At 38.9% G+C, this 18480-nt stretch overlaps 1 protein-coding gene and 1 non-coding gene across 6 annotated transcripts; both read right to left on the reverse strand.

The window, feature by feature from the left end:
- Window positions 1-588: 588 nt before the first annotated feature.
- TIPIN (TIMELESS interacting protein) lies at window positions 589-17445 on the reverse strand. Of its 5 annotated transcripts, NM_001105336.3 has the most exon segments (9): window positions 589-1419; window positions 2736-2942; window positions 5080-5143; window positions 5372-5494; window positions 7630-7705; window positions 7915-7993; window positions 8109-8249; window positions 8600-8724; window positions 17417-17440. In NM_001105336.3, coding segments are annotated over 8 exon segments (912 nt in total). In that variant the 5' UTR covers window positions 8631-8724; window positions 17417-17440; the 3' UTR covers window positions 589-1228.
- Window positions 4535-4668, reverse strand: LOC112448618 (small Cajal body-specific RNA 14). The gene has a single exon (XR_003037001.1). It is a non-coding gene; the product is annotated as a small Cajal body-specific RNA 14 (non-coding RNA).
- Window positions 17446-18480: the final 1035 nt, after the last annotated feature.

Here is an 18480-nt window from a genome sequence, read left to right on the forward strand (position 1 = left end):
TTCTAACACTTCAGCCTCATATCCACCATTCCCAAATCTCTTATTTCCTAGATTTTCATTTCTATATTATTTTACATGTTCTTCCCAATCCTTAGCATCTCCACCAATGCAAGCTCTCCTGTGAATCCTCCCGAGGTGCCCATGATACTTTGCAAATTTCTCTCCAACTAACTAGCCAGTAAGGTACCAACCTTCCCTGATGGTTCAGTGGTAAAGAATCTGCCTGCCAATACAGAAGATATGGCTTTGATCCCTGGTCTGAGAAGATCTCTGGAGAAGGAAATGGTAAGCCACTCCAGTATTGCCTGGAGAACCCCATGGACAGAAGAGCCTGGTGTGCCACAGTCCATGGGGTCACAAAGAGTGGGATACAACTTAGTGATTGAACAACAAAAGGTACCAAGGAGCATATGAATTTCCCTAGCACCTATGCAGGCCAGGCAATACATCAGCTTTTCACTGACCCTTGGAAGTATTAAAGTGACTTCTCAAAAGACATGTAAACACATATGTAACAACTGTAAACATTTTACCCTAAGTATATAGTGTAGCACTCAAGAGCAGTAAGAAACTTTTATAAAGCCTGTAGGGATAGTTCATGAGATTTTTATTTAAAAAAAAAAAAACATTAGTATTTATTATACATATTTACATCTTAAAATACCACCCAATTTAATAAAAACAGGGCATTCAATGGAACACAAGCAGCAAAAGCTACTTATTAACTACCAATCGTTTTTACAAGGTCATACTTAAATACAAATAAACACTAAGGAGAAAAATATACAATGAAAGTTAATAAGAAACTATTATAAATAAGGCCTCCCCAGTGGCTCAGCACTGAAGAATCCGCCTGCAATACAGGAGACACTGGAGACTCAGGCTTGATCCCTGGGTCGAGATCCCCCGGAGGAGGAAATGGCAAACCCACTCCAGTGATTCCTGCCTGGAAAATCCTATGGACAGAAGAGCCTGGCGGGCTACAATCCATGAGGGTCACAGTCAGACACAACTGAGCAATTGAGCACATAACATAATTAAAATAATGCCAGATTTTAAACAGGAATCAAAAAGTTTCACTATATAAAGATTTTCACTCAAAGCAAATAAAATGCACTGCACCGTCATCTCAAATTTGGAAGACAGCAAGTTAATAGATGTTCTCACTTGAGGCCTATCCAACTTGAGGAACATTTCTAGATGAAGCCTTAAGTTACTACTGTACATTTTAAAAGGATTGGTCCAGTTGTGTTTCCTCGACTTTTAACTGCTCCTCTTCGTTTACAGTACTGGCAGCACCAGCATTATGTGGACTGTCTAGAAGGTCTTTGTTAAATCCATTTGATTCTTCCTCCTTTTGCTCCTCACCTGTACTGCCCGCCTCAGAGGTCTGTGTGCTGGGTGTGTTCACTGACAAGTCTGCAAGAGAAACCGTTATTACTGATTACAAGCACCGGATCCGATCTTACCTAGTACAAACTTCTTCACAAGTCTAGATCAATAAAAATGAAATCTATGATCACTTTAATGTTAATTATGATCCCTTTCTTCCAAATAAAACCATGTCAATACATGTATTATTATAAAAGCCATTAAAAATGCAAGTTGAACTCAAACTTCTGAATCATAGCCAAATGCAACTGTTCCCATTCAAAAATCACAATTACTAGATAGGTTTTTTTAAAGTCAGATGTTCTTATGAGATATATAAGTGATCTACAGTAAAAAAATAAGATACTCATTTCTACTCAGAAAATTTTAAAGTCATATATTATAAATAGAAGATGGGCCTTAAAATACTTATCGCCAAGTAAACTTTGATAATGACAGCAAGGAAGAACTGCCACCAACAACAGTTCTATCTTCATGTAATTTTTCACAAAGTAGTATAAAACATCCATTTGTTAGGTTAAAAATTAAATTCATTCTAACTGGAAAAAAACTGACAATACCACAGAATAATTTTCACTTGAGAATTTCATTATTTTGCATGAAACTTGTTTTATAACATGGTATCTTCACTATAATAAGAAAATAATTCTTATTTTCCCACTTCAAAAGGAAAAACTGGATTGGAAACTGACAAAGATAAATGTGATTATGTGTGCTTCATTCAAAAGCAATTTGCAATTACTTTTTAAATACAGCTTTCCAAATTTGATTATCCAGTTCCCAAACCCACAGTCTGTTTTAAATCAGCAAAGTTTAAGGCAGTTTTAAAAGAGATAAGGGAATCAACAAGAAAGCAAATATGACAGCTCACAACAGAAGTGACACAATGCAATTAAAAAGCATTTGGGACCTATTCATGTCACAGCAAATGGCTCTAAAGTAGTCAATGGGTGCAGAGTATTTTATATGTTTAGGAAATAACAAAGCAATTAATGTTTTAATTATGATCATTAAGATAAAATTATATGTCACATGCTTTAAGGAGTCAGGGAAGAATCTGTTTTTGAAAGACCCAGAATCAATTTTAAATGATTATTAGAATAATTTAACAGATTTAACAGATGCTCAGCTACCCAGAAAACGATCTTGAACTTGTATTCTTTGTGGGTTCCAACTAGGTCTCTCGCTCACTCTCTCTCTTGAATATACATAAATTTAATATACTGTACCATACTTTTCTATTCTTCGAGGTATTTTATTTGGAGGAATAGTAAAGAAGTTACAATTTCTAACATGCCCTTGATATATTAATGGTAGCACATAAAATGCAGCATAAAATTTACCATTTCCTAGGGACTGACTGTTACTCAGTAGCTTTGCCTGTCTTCTTTCCAAGGCCAGTTGTTTATTTCTCTCAATTCTTTGTTGTTCTTCTTCTGTTAGGCTTCTACTTGACTCAGAAGCAAACTCTACACTTCCGTATGAGTTTGTCAGAAAGTGATCTAATTCGGTAGCAGTTACATCATGGCCATTATTTTCCTCTACTTCATCTGCAGTAGACAAGAAAAAGTGTGTCTGTAGTGTTAAACTAGTTAGAAAAAGAGTTTCTGCAGCTATTGACTGAAAACCAGTTTAAAGCAACAAGGTACCAGACGTGAAGAAACAATTTGTGAGGTATGAGAATGTCAGATGCTTGACATGCTTGACTCAAACAAGTAGAAGGAATATTTAAAGAGTTATTTTAAGTCAAACGGGATACTAGTTTAAAAATATGCATTAACAGAGAGCAAAAGTTCGTAGTTGCTAAGAAAGAACTTAAAGAATCCAACTCATATCCTTGTTTTACATTAAAAACATTTTACTAGCTTGCTACGTTGTTTGTATGATACACAGTAACTATTGTATATAGGCTATTTTTATATATGGTAAAACCCAGACACAAAGTGAAAAAGGCAAAAGAAATTTAGAGATCTGTGGACATATTTCCAAGCTAATTTTTTTTTTTAATCCAGTGCTCTCTACATTATTAGTCTTAATAAATTCTTAAAACCCTGTACACCAGTTATCTCAAAGTAGAATGTTCCTAAAATGATTCACAGGGGTATGAAAAGTAAATACCAAATTTTCCCTTTATACTTCATTTAAGAATTAAGGAAAATTTATATTTCTTCTTCTAACTTACATTTAGAAGAACTGGCAGTGACAACCTATCACTTATCCTAAGCTACCTTCAAGGCAGGGTGGAGTTGAGTCCTCATTTTTTTTAATTCAGCATATTATGACATATAGCTGATATTCTGATGACCCAGTTAAGCAAACTGACATACTATCTTTTTTAACCAAAACAACCCTAACAAAATGCACAAGTAGTAACTTTAAAAGATTTTTGCAAAATAACAGAACATCTTGAGGTAGAAGATAACAGAAGTATAAGCAAGAACTAAGAAGATGGCAAAGCTGACACTTCGACCTCTCTTTGTATCATTCACATTATGCAGTTTAAAAAAAAAAAAGATAACTCATCAGATCTGACAAGTGGGGGAAAAAAATTCATATCACCAAGACAACCATTTGAAATATGAATTTACATTTACTCTCCTTTCCTATGGGGGTGTGTGTGTATATATATATATATATATATACACACACACACACATATACATAGTACAGTGTTGTTGTTATTTAGTCACTGTGTCCAACTCTTTTGTGACCCCATGGACCACAGCTCACCAGGTTCCTCTGCCCATGGGATTTCCCAGGCAAGAATAGTGGTGTGGGTTGCCATTTCCTTCTCCAGGGGATCTTCCCAACCCATGCCTCCTGCATTGGCAGGCAGATTCTTTACCACTGAGCCACCAAGGAAGCCCATTAGCACATAGTACGAAGCTCAAAAAGTTCAGTGAATAAGCTAACTGACCCAGTAGGATATGCTGTGGGATTCAGTCTAATAACTAATTCCTTTCACATATCAAATCCCATGCCAACACTTCATACCATACCTTACCAAATAATTAAACCTTGGATTATTTAAATCACAATCTTTTACACCTTTAAAAGCAACTTATAAATAACTTTCGGGGATTCTATATGGAGCCTGTATTTTCTACTGCATCTACTAAAAATTTTAAAAACAAAAAGCAAACATGTATGGAGCCATCGCACAGAAAATCTGATAACTATACAGACCCTGTCGGCAGGAACCATGTTTTGATGTATGTGACTGCCTATGGTTGCACTGTACGACCAACAAATGCAATCAATACCAGGAACAGTCACACAGGTCTAATTAACGTCATAGATACAAGATCTGTACTCTTATGTGAAATGTGAAGTATTTCAACATCAAATTCTAATTTCCCAGAACCACTTTTTTATAATGGGCATGTATATGAACACTGCATCTTTTCATATATTTTTATTAAGAAGTACTACAAAAGACCAATGGGTCATGACCAACAGTTCACAAAAACTCATGCTCTTTGTGAACATGTAAAGATATTTTTACATCTCTTAATAGCATACCACTGTGTATTCTAGATGTACCAAGGCATCTTAATTCATTCCTATTTACTATACTGTAATTATATATTCAAAATAAACTAAGAACTCCGTCCTGTAACACTGCCAACCCCTAGATCCATTTGTAAAAGCAAACTTATTATCAAGTAGATAAACCTATATTCTTACCATTATTACTAACAAAATCTTCATGTAAAATAGGGAGATCAAGTCGAATTCGTTTTAAACAGGTCTGAAAATAAAAGACATTTTTATATTTTCACTTAGATTTGGAAGAAAGTAGTCACTGATTTTATTCTTAAGTTTCAAAAAAAGTTGTGCCCAAGTAACCACTATTAACTCTCCCCTTCTCTACTAAGACTGCAAAATGAAGACCCCAAAGAGCTACTTAGCCTCAACTAAATATATCCTTATACAATTTAGCATTGTGAATGATATTCATAATAATCTCAACACCTACCTGAACTTCCTTTTTATTTCCCAGACATTCAACTCTATCAATAAAATCTTCAAATTGCAGTTTAGGGAATAGCCTATGTGCCCAGTGCTCCATGTGTCTGATTAGTGTCTTCAAGTCCTCAGCCTGGCACATAAAAATAAAAATGCTAAATAGAAGATTCATTCTCACAAGTGACCTTGTCAGCAGATTTCAGAATTGAACAGTAGTATCAAAGTCACTGGTGTCCTTCTATAACTATAAGGTCAATAAACTTTTAGAAGAAACTTTAAGAAGAAAAGTATGTATTAAGGGCTTAGAGGATTGCAGTGCAATCCTCTACCTGCAGTAGGCTTTAAAAATCAGAGGAAAAAAGAAACCTAGTATGAAAACTTAATAAAAGTTAAAAGATAATCACATGTGTCTTTTCAGGACTATAAAGTAATACTTGAAAGTAAATTTAATAAAATATGACAAGCTTATCTTTTAGAAATAACTATACACACTGACAGGCCCCTAAAAATCATATACGGAGAAGAAAGCACTGAGAATCAGCTCTGAGAAAATATACTCAGAAATTCCAAGGGCAAAGTACTGAAGACCAGCAAGAAAAGTGCAAACATTTTCAGACCACAGTACCTCTCTACATTTGAAATTTCAATTTAACACTAAAAAAAATTTTAATGAAAAACAAAATTTAATAAACCACAGTAATAAATGAAAAAAGTTCCAAATTCCTGATTTTACTAAAAAAAATTTTTTTTCTTACAGAATTTTAAAAGAGTGGTTAAAAGCTCTGGATCAGACTGCATAGATTCAAATCTAAATTCTACCACTTAATAGCTGTGTGACTTTGAACAAATCACTTTACCTGTGTAATTTTTCTTCATGAATAAAATGAGATTATACATACCTCATAGGGTTGTTAGGAGGATTAAGTAATACAAGTAAAGTGCCTGACACAAAGCAAGCCCACAAATGTCCACTACTATTGTGATGGTGGTATTTGATCTTGGTGGTATTTGAACCATAAGAAGCTCATGGTTAAAACAATAAACTCTACCAATAACTCAATATGTAATACTGAGAACATAATGTCTTATCGTTCTCATTCTGATGAAGATAAAAGTTCTTTTAAAGGCTCAACCACCTATGACCATCTTCCAGTTGTTGACCAGCCACCTCACAATGTCATGTTAGACCCAAGGGACAGAGAAGAGACATACCTAAATAGTGTAAAGTCCCAAATCACACCTAGAAAAAAGGCATCAGTGATGCAACTCTGTGAGAAAATAGTAAGACTTTTCAAAGGCAAAGTATAGAAGACTAGACAAACTCAGAGCCCACCCGCACTCAGTGAAGGAATACAAAAATATTTATTCTTCATATAAGTTTATCTTAACAAAGAACTTATGAAAATGATGAAGATGTCCCAAATTCAAAGCACCAGTTTATCATTACTACCTGAAAATTTCGATAAGAGCAATGAATTAACTGAGCTGGGCATGGTTTTAAAATATCTTGACTTAGGTTTAGTTTTGTGGCAAAATAGAACACAGGCTTATATTCTTCCTTATTATCCACTGAAACCAAGAAAATGTAATACAGGTTTTTCAGCTTCCTAGGTTTAAAATTTGGGGATTAATTTTTACTTTTGTACCTCCCAATCACCTCCAAGTATTATATGTTGTTCATCCCCTTGCTATTATTAATATCCTATCTAGGCTATTTCACTTAGTTCCCCTGGGAGTGAAATAGCCTCTGAATTACTGTCTGCTTCTGTTCCCTTCCCTCTTTCCAACTCTCCTGAACACTACACCAAAATCATGCTCATGTTGTATTAATGTTCCTCTAGCTGGTCCATGAAACAAAAGTCAAGGGTCTGCTCTTAACCACTGGCAGTGGAAGCTTAAAACTAAAACTCAGTTTCCTTTACTATATAATGGGACCAACACCTACCCCAGAGGTTGATACTTTAAGAACATATTTGAAAATCCTTCATAAATTATTACAAAGCTCTACTAAGATATCATCTGCAAAAAAATTATATCTACATTCTACATGATGCAAAGGAAATTTTTAAATGTTCACTTATGCAGAGATTGATAGTTCCTAAATGTCTTCAATGTCCTTTCCACGTATCACAGTTTCTAAAGAGAGATGATGCTGGATGACAGCATCTGTGAAACATTCTAAGATTCCTGAGAGCACGAGAATGGGCACACAGTCTCACCAATACTTTAAGAAACAAAGGTCTAAAATACAAATCAGACACTTCTTACCTCATGACCTTTTCCTTTGAATTTTGCCTTCTCAAACACGTGCCTTAATGCTGGCAGCCCTCTCTCTGAAATTAATCTGTGAATAGAAGTATTTTTAAATTTCAAGTTTTCTAAAGCCATCAAGGCCAAAACAAGACCATAAGAAAAAAATGTTATCTGTTAAACTGAAAAAAATGCCTTTAGAAATATCTGATCCCAAAATCATCCCAACCAAAAGCTTGTAACGTAAGAGGGAAAAGACGATGGAAAGAAAAGTAGAAATGTTTAAGGAAATAGTAAATGTACCTCTCAGCGTTCAGCTTGGGTATATTCCTTTTAACGGTTCTCTTCGGAGGTACAGGAACAGGCGCTCCTCTCCCTGACTCTGGTGAAATATACCAAGATTTAATATTACTTATTTAAGCCTCATTTTTAAATGTGTCATTTTGAAAGCTGACAGAGGGATAGCTGGACATGGACACCACTCTGGTGTCATGGACCTTCTTCAGGTTCAGCGCCTTCACCATCTTCTCTCCCTGGAGAGGCTGGAGGTGGGAACGGAGGAAAAGTTTCATCTTCTATATGCTCATAATCTGGTAGGTCAGTCAAGCCATTCTCCTGTGGTTCTAGCATCTTTTCCTCTAGGGAAAAAAAAAAGTAAAATGTTTATTCATCCAAGCGGTTTTTCTATGACACAGTTAAGTTCCACTTGCAGCAAAATGCATGTTTTTCAGTCAGTTAAACCATATTTCAAACTCACACATCATGAAACAAAGTGGAGAATATAACAATTACAGAAAAAAGAACCTAAGTTAGAAACTCAAAGAACTGAATTCTAATGGACAGCCTACCACTAAATAACAATATGGGTTTGAGCAAAACATTTTACCTTAACTGTTGAGTTTCCCCATTATAAAATGATTTCAACTTTTCAGAGGGTTTCAAACTGTGGTCCAAATGGGGTGAAACAGGCAGGGTACAAGAATCTCACCTCCACTCCAACCAGAGGTTTTAAAAATCATTACTGGGAATTCCCGGGTGGTCCAGTGGTTAGGGCTCTGTGCTCTGCCCGAGGCCTGGGTTCAATCCCTGCCCTGGGAACTAAGATCCCATAAGCTGTGCAGTGGGGCCAGAAAAGGAAAAAATAAAAATACTGTTTACATATTGGCTTTCTAGTAAAGTTTCCTTTGAAATGGAAATAATGTCTTGATTGGTAACTTGAAAGAATGCTTTTCATACCATCTCACTTGACCTCTCAGAAACATCTGACACTTTTGATCAGTTCCTTTTGCTGGAAAAGTATTTTTGTTGACTTCTGAAACACAGTACTCATCTGGTTTTCCTCCCTTCCTGGACATGCCTCCTAAACTTCTGCAGATTCATTTTCCTCTAACCTGGTTAATAAGTTTACAAGATTTCATCCTCGGCCCACTTCACTCAGTTATGCACATGACTCTAATTTATAGATGACTCGCTAATTTTTTATTTCTACACAAGCATCAAATCTGAGCTCTAAATCCCTACTTCTCATTCTACAGCTCTAAAATTTTTCAAAGGCATCTATAACTTACCATGTATAAAACCAATCTTCAAAAATTTCCCCATTCAGTAAATGACACCAATCCAGCTATACAACTCAGAAACCTGCAAGTCACCCTTAATACTTCATTCCCCTATCCTACTTACCCTGTCCATTTACTTCCAAATTATTCCTTGAGTCTGCCATTTCTATTTCCACAACTACTTCCTAACATATATTGGATTATTCCATTACTCCTATCCATTTTGCTCTTTCACTCCATTCTTCGTATTACAGCTTAACTAACCTTTGGAATGTGACAGAATGTGGTCCACTGGAGAAGGGAATGGCAAACCACTTCCATATTCTTGCCTTGAGAATCCCACGAACCGTATGAAAAGGCAAAATGATAGGATACTGAAGGGGAACTCCCCAGATCAGTAGGTGCCCAATATGCTACTGGAGATCAGTGGAGAAATAACTCCAGAAAGAATGAAGGGAGGGAGCCAAAACAAAAACAATAGCCAGTTGTGCATGTGACTGGTGATAGAAGCAAGGTCCGATGCTGTAAAGAGCAATATTGCATAGGAACCTGGAATGTTAGGTCCATGAATCAAGGCAAATTGAAGTGGTCAAACAGGAGATGGCAAGAGTGAACATCAACGTTCTAGGAATCAGCGAACTAAAATGGACTGGAATGGGTGAATTTAACTCAGATGACCATTATATCTACTACTGCGGGCAGGAATCCCTTAGAAGAAATGGAGTAGCCATCACGGTCAACAAAAGAGTCCGAAATGCAGGACTTGGATGCAATCTCAAAAACGACAGAATGATCTGTTCGTTTCCAAGGCAAACCATTCAATATCACGGTAATCCAAGCCTATGCCCCAAATCAGTAATGCTGAAGAAGCTGAAGTTGAACGGTTCTATGAAGATGCACAAGACCTTTTAGACTAACACCCAAAAAGATGTCCTTTTCATTATAAGGGACTGGAATGCAAAAGTAGGAAGTCAAGAAACACCTGGAGTAACAGGCAAATTGGTCTTGGAGTACAGAATGAAACAGGGCAAAGGCTAATAGAGTTTTGCCAAGAGAACGTACTGGTCATACCAAACACCCTCTTCCACCAACACAAGAGAAGACTCTACACATGGACATCACCAGATGGTCAACACTGAAATCAGACTGATTATATTCTTTGCAGCTAAAGATGGAGAAGCCCTATACAGTCAGCAAAAATAAGACCGGGAGCTGACTGTGGCTCAGATCATGAACTCCTTATTGCCAAGTTCAGACTTAAATTGAAGAAAGTAGGGAAAACCACTAGACCATTCAGGTATGACCTAAATCAAATCCCTTATGATTATACAGTGGAAGTGAGAAATAGATCTAAGGGAGTAGATCTGATAGAGTGCCTGATGAACTATGGACGGAGGTTCATGACACTGTACAGGAGACAGGGATCCTGGAAAAGTCATCTCCATGGAAAAGAAATGCAAAAAAGCAAAATGGCTGTCTGAGGAGGCCTTACAAATAGCTGTGAAAAGAAGACAAGCGAAAAGCAAAGGAGAAAAGGAAAGATATAAGCATCTGAATGCAGAGTTCCAAAGAATAGCAAGGAGAGATAAGAAAGCCTTCCTCAGTGATCAAAGCAAAGAAATAGAGGAAAACAACATAATGGGAAAGACTAGAGATCTCTTCAAGAAAATTAGAGATACCAAGGGAACATTTCATGCAAAGATGGGTTCGATAAAGGATAGCAATGGTATGGACCTAACAGAAGCAGAAGATATTAAAAAGAGGTGGCAAGAATACACAGAAGAACTGTACAAAAAAGATCTTCATGACCAAGATAATCACGAAGGTGTGATCACTGACCTAGAGCCAGACATCCTGGAATGTGAAGTCAAGTGGGCCTTAGAAAGCATCACTACGAACAAAGCTAGTGGAGGTGATGGAATTCCAGTTGAGCTATTTCAAATCCTGAAAGATGATGCTGTGAAAGCGCTGCACTCAATATGCCAGCAAATTTGGAAAACCCAGCAGTGGCCACAGGACTGGAAAAGGTCAGTTCTCATTCCAATCCCAAAGAAAGGCAATGCCAAAGAATGCTCAAACTACCGCACAATTGTACTCATCTCACACGCTAGTAAGGTAATGCTCAAAATTCTCCAAGCCAGGCTTCAGCAATACATGAACCATGAACTTCCAGATGTTCAAGCTGGTTTTAGAAAAGGCAGAGGAAGCAGAGATCAAATTGCCAACATCTGCTGGATCATCGAAAGAGCAAGAGAGTTCCAGAAAAACATCTATTTCTGCTTTATTGATTATGCCAAATCAACCAAATCAACCTTTGACTGTGTGGATCACAATAAACTGGAAAATTCTGAAAGAGATGGGAATACCAGACCACCTGATCTGCCTCTTGAGAAATCTGTATGCAGGTCAGGAAGCAACAGTTAGAACTGGACATGGAACAACAGACTGGTTCCAAATAGGAAAAGTAGTACATCAAGGCTGTATATTGTCACCCTGCTTATTTAACTTATATGCAGAGTACATCATGAGAAACACTGTGCTGAAGGAAGCACAAGCTGGAATCAAGAATGCCAGGAGAAATATCAAGAACCTCAGATATGCAGATGACACCACCCTTATGGCAGAAAGTGAAGAGGAACTAAAAAGCCTCTTGATGAAAGTGAAAGAGAGTGAAAAAGTTGGCTTAAAACTCAACATTCAGAAAACTAAGATCATAGCATCTGGTCCCATCACTTCATGGGAAATAGATGGGGAAACAGTGGAAACAGTGTCAGACTTTATTTTGGGGGGCTCCAAAATCACTACAGATGGTGACTGCAGCCATGAAATTAAAAGACACTCCTTGGAAGGAAAGTTACGACCAACCTAGACAGCATATTAAAAAGCAGAGATATTACTTTGCCAACAAAGGTCCATCTAGTCAAGGCTTTGGTTTTTCCAGTGGTCATGTATGGATGTGAGAGTTGGACTGTGAAGAAAGCTGAGCGCTGAAGAATTGATGCTTGAACTGTGGTGTTGGAGAAGACTCTTGAGAGTCCTTGGACTGCAAGGAGATCCAACCAGTCCCTTCTAAAGGAGATCAGTCCTGGGTGTTCTTTGTAAGGACTGATGCTGAAGCTGAAACTCCAGTACTTTGGCCACCTCATGAGAAGAGCTGACTCACTGGAAAAGACTCTGATGCTGGGAGGGATTGGGGGCAGGAGGAGAAGGGGACGACAGAGGATGAGATGGTTGGATGGCATCACCGACTCGATGGACATGAGTTTGAGTGAACTCTGGGAGTTGGTGATGGACAGGGAGGCCTGGCATGCTGCGATTCATGGGGTCGCAAAAAGTTGGACACGACTGAGCGACTGAACTGAACTGAACTGTACCTTGGAAATGTCAAGCTAATCACATCACTACCAGGCTTAAACACGTCAATAACTTTCTGCTGCTCTTAACATAATGGTAAGACTCTAAGGCCCTGCAGGATTTAGCACCTTCCTACTTCTCTACAGACTTCACACCATTCTCTATGCTTTGTCTAACCCTCAGGCCACTAGACCTTTACAAAGCCTCTTCTCTGACTGCTCATCCCTTTCAGATCTCAACTGTCAAATCAGAAAAATCTCCCCCAATTTTCCTAAATTAAATCCTCTACAAGCATTCAAAATGTCAAGTAGTAGTTTCATAGCACTTACCCAGGCCCCAATATGAGGTTCTATTTGTGTCATTATTTGATAAATGTTTGTCTCCCCTTGGAGACTGTAGCTCTAAAAGGGCAATGATAAGGTGGGTCTCTGTTCTCCTCTACTGTATCCCCAGAGCTGGTGTTGGAGAAATAGTTCCTGATCTCGGCCCTCCCAACTTGAACTAGCAGAAAACCTGGGCAGCTCTACAGCCCCAAAGGCGAGCACACCTCCCAATGCCTACTTCAAATATGGCCAAGAGGGAAATGGACAGGAAAGGGACTCTTGGAGGGCAAGGCTGGAACCCTGGAGGAGAGAACAAAGTGTTGGTCCCAGAGAGGAGAACTGAAGTGACCAAACTGATCTTTCTCATTTCACTGCCAGAACAAGTAGCCCAAGAATCCTCACTATCCAAATCCATGTTTCCGGAATTCAGATACTGAGAGTCACTTTTAGTGAGTTCAGGTCATGGGTGGTGTAATGCTTTATCCCAATCTATCAGATTCCTGAGTTGTGGATAACAAACATGAGAGTTCATGAAAGAAAGATATCTCAAAAAGTTATCTGAATCTGTTCAGTTCCTGAATTTGGACAGGGAGAGTTCTGATGGCAATGATACTTGACAATTGTAATTTCCATCTAGCAGGATTAATAACTGCAATGGACCACTAAAAAAAACAAATAAAAAATAATTGTTGAATGGAGGAATGAAGAATTTCAAAATTTCCCCAAAACTATACAACTACTAGAGCCAGACGATTTCCGAAGTCTCGCCAATTCTAAGTTTCCAAGACAACAAGTACATAAAAACAAAACACAGTTATCAATCACAGATCTTCAAAACTGGAAAGCAGTTTAAGGTCATACTGAAGTTTCTTTGGTTTTTAAGTAAAAACAGAAGATATATTTTTCATTTTCACCAAGAACATTATTGAAGAACGTATTCACTGTTGCTCCACTACCTTCTGCTGTTTTTAAGGCAAGTTTGTAATTCCATCTTCTCAAAACTATTTATCTTTTTTAGAAAAGAACAGTTCTAGGTGCCTTTTATAGTCTTCCAGAGAATGGAGATGTTTTTTCCATTAAGAGAATTTTGTACAGACCAAAATAAACGGAAATCCCAAGGTGCAATGTCTGGTGGATGAATCAGAACTTCCCAGCCAAGCTGTAACAGTTTTTGCCTGATTATCAAAGAAATATATGATACCAGAAAAACAAAACAACCCAATCAAAAAGTGGGCAAAGACCTAAACAGACATTTCTCCAAAGAAGCTAGCAGATAGCTAATAAAAACATGAAAAGATACTCAACATTGCTCATTGTTAGAGAAATGAAAATCAAAACTACAATGAGGTATCACCTCACACCGGTCAGAATGGCCATCATCAAAAATCCACAAATGATAAACGCTGGAGAGGGTGTGGAGAAAAGGGAACCCTCTTGCCCTACTGGTGGGAAAGTAAACTGATATAGCCACTATGGAAAATATGATTCCTCAAAAAACTGGGAGTAGAACTGATACAGGACCCAGCAACCCCACTACTTGGCATATACTCTGAGGAAATCAAAACTGAAAAAGGCACACGTACCCCAATGTCCTCTGCAGCACTACTGCCAAGAATTGGGACACGGAAGCAACTTAGATGTCCATCGACTGATGAATGGATAAAAGAAACAGTGATACATATATACGATGGAATATTACTCAGCCATTAAAAGGGACACATCTGAGTCAGTTCTAATGAAGTGGACCAATCTAGAGCCTATTATACATAATGAAGTCAGAAACAGGAAAACAAATATAGTATATAATGCATATATATATAGAATCTAGAAAGATGGTAGTAATGTACCTATCTGCAGGGCAGCAGTGGAGATGCAGACATAGAGAAAAAACTTATGGACAAGGAGGGGAGCAAGAAGGAGAGGGTGGGATGAATTGAGAGAGAAACATGGAGGCATATATACTACCATATGTAAAACAGATAACAAATAGGACTTTGTTTCATGACTCAGAGAACTCAAACTGGGGCTCTGCAACATCCTAGAGGGGTGGGAGGTGAGAGCGAGGCTCAAGAGGGAGGGGACTTACGTATATCTATGGCTGATCATGTTGATGTATGGCAGAGGCCAACACAATATTGTGAACAATTACCCTTCAATTAAAAATAAGTGAATTTTAAACAAATAAATATTTTTAAAAGAAAGAAAAGAAACATATGGTCTTGCATTCTATTTGTTTTCTGTTAACTAATTCCAGATGCTTTCTGTTAAGTGCTTTCAGCTGGTCTAATATGGACACTGGCAGATTTCATTTTCTTGAGCTCCAGAATCACTGTGGATGGTGACTGCAGGCATGAAATTGAAAGACGCTTGCTCCCTGGTAGAAAAACTATGACAAACCTAGACAGAGTATTAAAAAGCAGAGACATCACTTTGCCAACAAAGGTCCATATAGTCAAAGCTATGGTTTTTCCAGCCGTCAGGTACGGACCTGAGAGTTGGACCGTAAAGAAGGCTGAGCACTGAAGAATTGATGCCTTTGAACTGCGGTGCTGGAGAAGATTCTTGAGAGTCCCTTGGACTGCAAGGAGGTCAAACCAGTCAATCCTAAAGGAATGTACCCTGAATATTCATTGGATGGACTGATGCTGAAACTAATAATTTGGCCATCTGATGCAAAGAGCCAACTCATTGGAAAAGACCCTGATGCTGGGAAAGATTGAGGGCAAGAGGAGAAGGGGCAACAAAGGATGAGATAGTTGGATGGCATCACTGACTTAATAGACATAAGTCTGAGCAAACTCGGGGAGATACTGAAGGACAGGGAAGCCAGTTGTGCCACAGTCCATCATGTCACAAAGAGTAGGATAACACTTAGTGAGTGAACAACAAATTGGGACCAGTATTTGTTGGAATCAATCCTTTGGTTTTCCAGAAAGAGCTTATAAGAGACGACTTCCTTCCAATCCCACCATATACACAACATCACCTTCTTGGGATGAAGACAGGCCTTTGGTGCGGTTCATGGTTCACTTCCCTTGCCCCAGGATCTCTTCCATTCCACATTATTGTAGTGTATCCATTTTTAATCACCCATAACAAATTGTTTTAAAAATGGAAGTTTTTTGTTACATTTAAGTTAGGAATTGCATGCAAAACTAAGGTCAAGAAGGTTTTTATCACTTATGTGGAACCCAAATATCAAAGCGATGAACAGAACCAAGCTGGTGCAAATGACTTTCCATGCCTGATTTGGATATCTTGAGTATGTCAGCTATCTCCCATGTAGTATAACGTTGATTGTTCTCAATGTCTCAATTTATTCACTGGTCTACCAGACCATGGAGCATCATCCAGCGAGAAATCTCCAGCATGAAACTGTGTAAACCACTTTAAACACTTTTGCTCAGCCACAGCACCTTCTCCATACACTGTACAAATCTTTTTTTGTTTCAGTTGCATTTCTACCTTTCTTAATAAAGCATAATATGCCAAAAATGCTTTTTTCTTCCATCTTCAATATTAAAATGGCTACACAAAAATTCACCAATTTTGATAAGTTTTTTTTTAAATGCATGCTGATATGACAGCTGTCACAATACAATCTAACAAATTTGTTTTCAATGAAGTTAAAGACAACTAAGTGCTATTAGAGCCATTATACAACAACAACAACAAAAAACTTTTTGGCGAACCTAAAATAATCTAGTTTTATATCATCAAAAAGTATACTTAGCCCCATTCTGCTTAAGCCTCCTGGAAAGAAATGTGGTTCACATCTTTGAAGCCAAAATGGAGCTATGAATGAGGTAACAAGGCCACAAACTATAGTAAGTATAATTGGAGAAGGAAATGACAACCCACTCCGGTGTTCTTGACTGGAGAATCCCAGGGACGGGGGAGCCTGGTGGGCTGCCGTCTCTGGGGTCGCACAGAGCGACCTAGAGGACTTCCTCCTCTAGGCCTCAGAATCGCAGAGGAGTGAAGGTAACAAAGAAATTTAATATATAAATTCATTCCCACAGTCTTAGGTGTCCAACGTCCAACTTTTAAGTTATCAAAACAGAAGACCTTGCCAGAAATCCTACCAAACTGACCCCATGATCTTCTTTGCTACCCAGGCTTAAAACCACAAAACTTCCCATCCTATCCCTCTTCTCCAATCTCCCCTCTTCCGTGCTTCCTTGTCTATCCTCTCTTTCAACCGTATTCGTTCAACATTCACAGGGCGACTCCTGAGTTTAGAAATCGCGATACAGAAGCCAGAGATGTAAAAGATGTATCTGACACACGTTCCCTTCCACTAAAAGGTTTGGTTTAGTGAGTGGCAGACCCGAACGTAAACGAAGTAAAAGCGGCAGCTCTGATCCCCACCGACCTCCTCTCTGCACAGGTCGTGGCCGGTCAGGCCTCCCTTCCCTGCAGTCCTAAATCAGCCCACGTCCGTCTAAGTCATGTCCGCCTGCTTCCTCTCTCCCTCCTTACGACTGCCCAGCATGCCCGCTCCCCCGCCTGACTACCTGGACCATCTCTCCCCTCCGTAATTTCACTCGCCCCTCAGCCCGCTCTCACCTCGCTCCGGACGCTGCCGCCAACAGCGCAGAGTTCCGCGCGGCAGAAAAACCACGTTTCTCTCGAACTCTCGCGAGAAGATTCCTTGGCGTTCGGCGCCAAATCTGCGCACGCCCTGGGCGGTGCCTACCAGACCCACCTCCCCCAGGTCCCGCCCACCCATGTCTAGCCAACCTTTCCCAGGTCCAGCCCATCGCACTACTGCCCTCCGCACCGCATCCGCCTTCCTGAATTCCTCCGAGAAGCTTTACCTCCTTGCTCGTGTGATGTTCGTGTTGCTTATGCTCTATGCACTTTAGACTTTGGAAATAGATCTCAGGTTTTTTAGAAAACTGGATTGTGGATGGAATATTAAGGATAGAGGCAAACAGAATTTTCTAAGAAACTACCGATTCTTCAGATTTACTAACAGAAATCCTTCAACATGAATTCTCAGGTGGCTCAGTGGGAAGGAAGCCGCCTACCACGGGATCCCTTGGAGGAGGAAATGACAACCCACTCCCCTATTCTTGCCTGGAAAATCCCATGGACACAGGAGCCTGGCTGACTACAGTCTATATGGTGGCAAAGGGTAGAACACCACTGAGCCACTGAGCATGCACCATGTGAATGTAACTACCACAGTTGTAAGGCACTGACATATTAATGTCTGACTGTCCTATTTCACGTGGGAGAAATACTAGAAATACATTTTCCTTAGCAATTGCACCAGACATGTAAAAAAATATATAGCTTTCACATAGGCCATGTCATTTAAAACTTTTAGAATTGTTTGGTGTTTTTAAAAGTGAATAGTGTTGAAAACACATGAGGCCATCAGTTAGAGGCAGCTGCACATGGAATTGGAAACTCTGGCTTCAGTGTGGTCGGGTTTTCTCCAGTATTACCTCAGTGAGCAGGGAGACCTTGTCTACATGCTGAAGAAGCTTGACCCTGTGGAACAACAGACCTGCTCAGCCCATCCTGCTCGGTTCTCCCCAAACAAATACTTTGACACCGCATCACGATCAAGGAACCCTTCGGGACTTCCCTGGTGGTCCAGTGTCTAGGACTCCATGGTCCCA

The sequence above is a fragment of the Bos taurus genome, chromosome 10 (assembly GCF_002263795.3).
Source record: "Bos taurus isolate L1 Dominette 01449 registration number 42190680 breed Hereford chromosome 10, ARS-UCD2.0, whole genome shotgun sequence".
Classification (NCBI taxonomy): domain Eukaryota; kingdom Metazoa; phylum Chordata; class Mammalia; order Artiodactyla; family Bovidae; genus Bos; species Bos taurus.

Bases quoted from the DNA above. Each gene is read 5' to 3' on its own strand.
- TIPIN (XM_059890265.1), bottom strand. From the start codon at position 8,630: ATGATTTTTAAAACCTCTGGTTGGAGTGGAG. The intron at 7,706-7,914 runs GTACATTTACTA...TTCTATTCACAG, and splicing joins CCCAAGCTGAACGCTGAGAG to ATTAATTTCAGAGAGAGGGC. The intron at 5,144-5,371 runs GTAGGTGTTGAG...TTTTATTTTCAG, and splicing joins GAAATAAAAAGGAAGTTCAG to ACCTGTTTAAAACGAATTCG.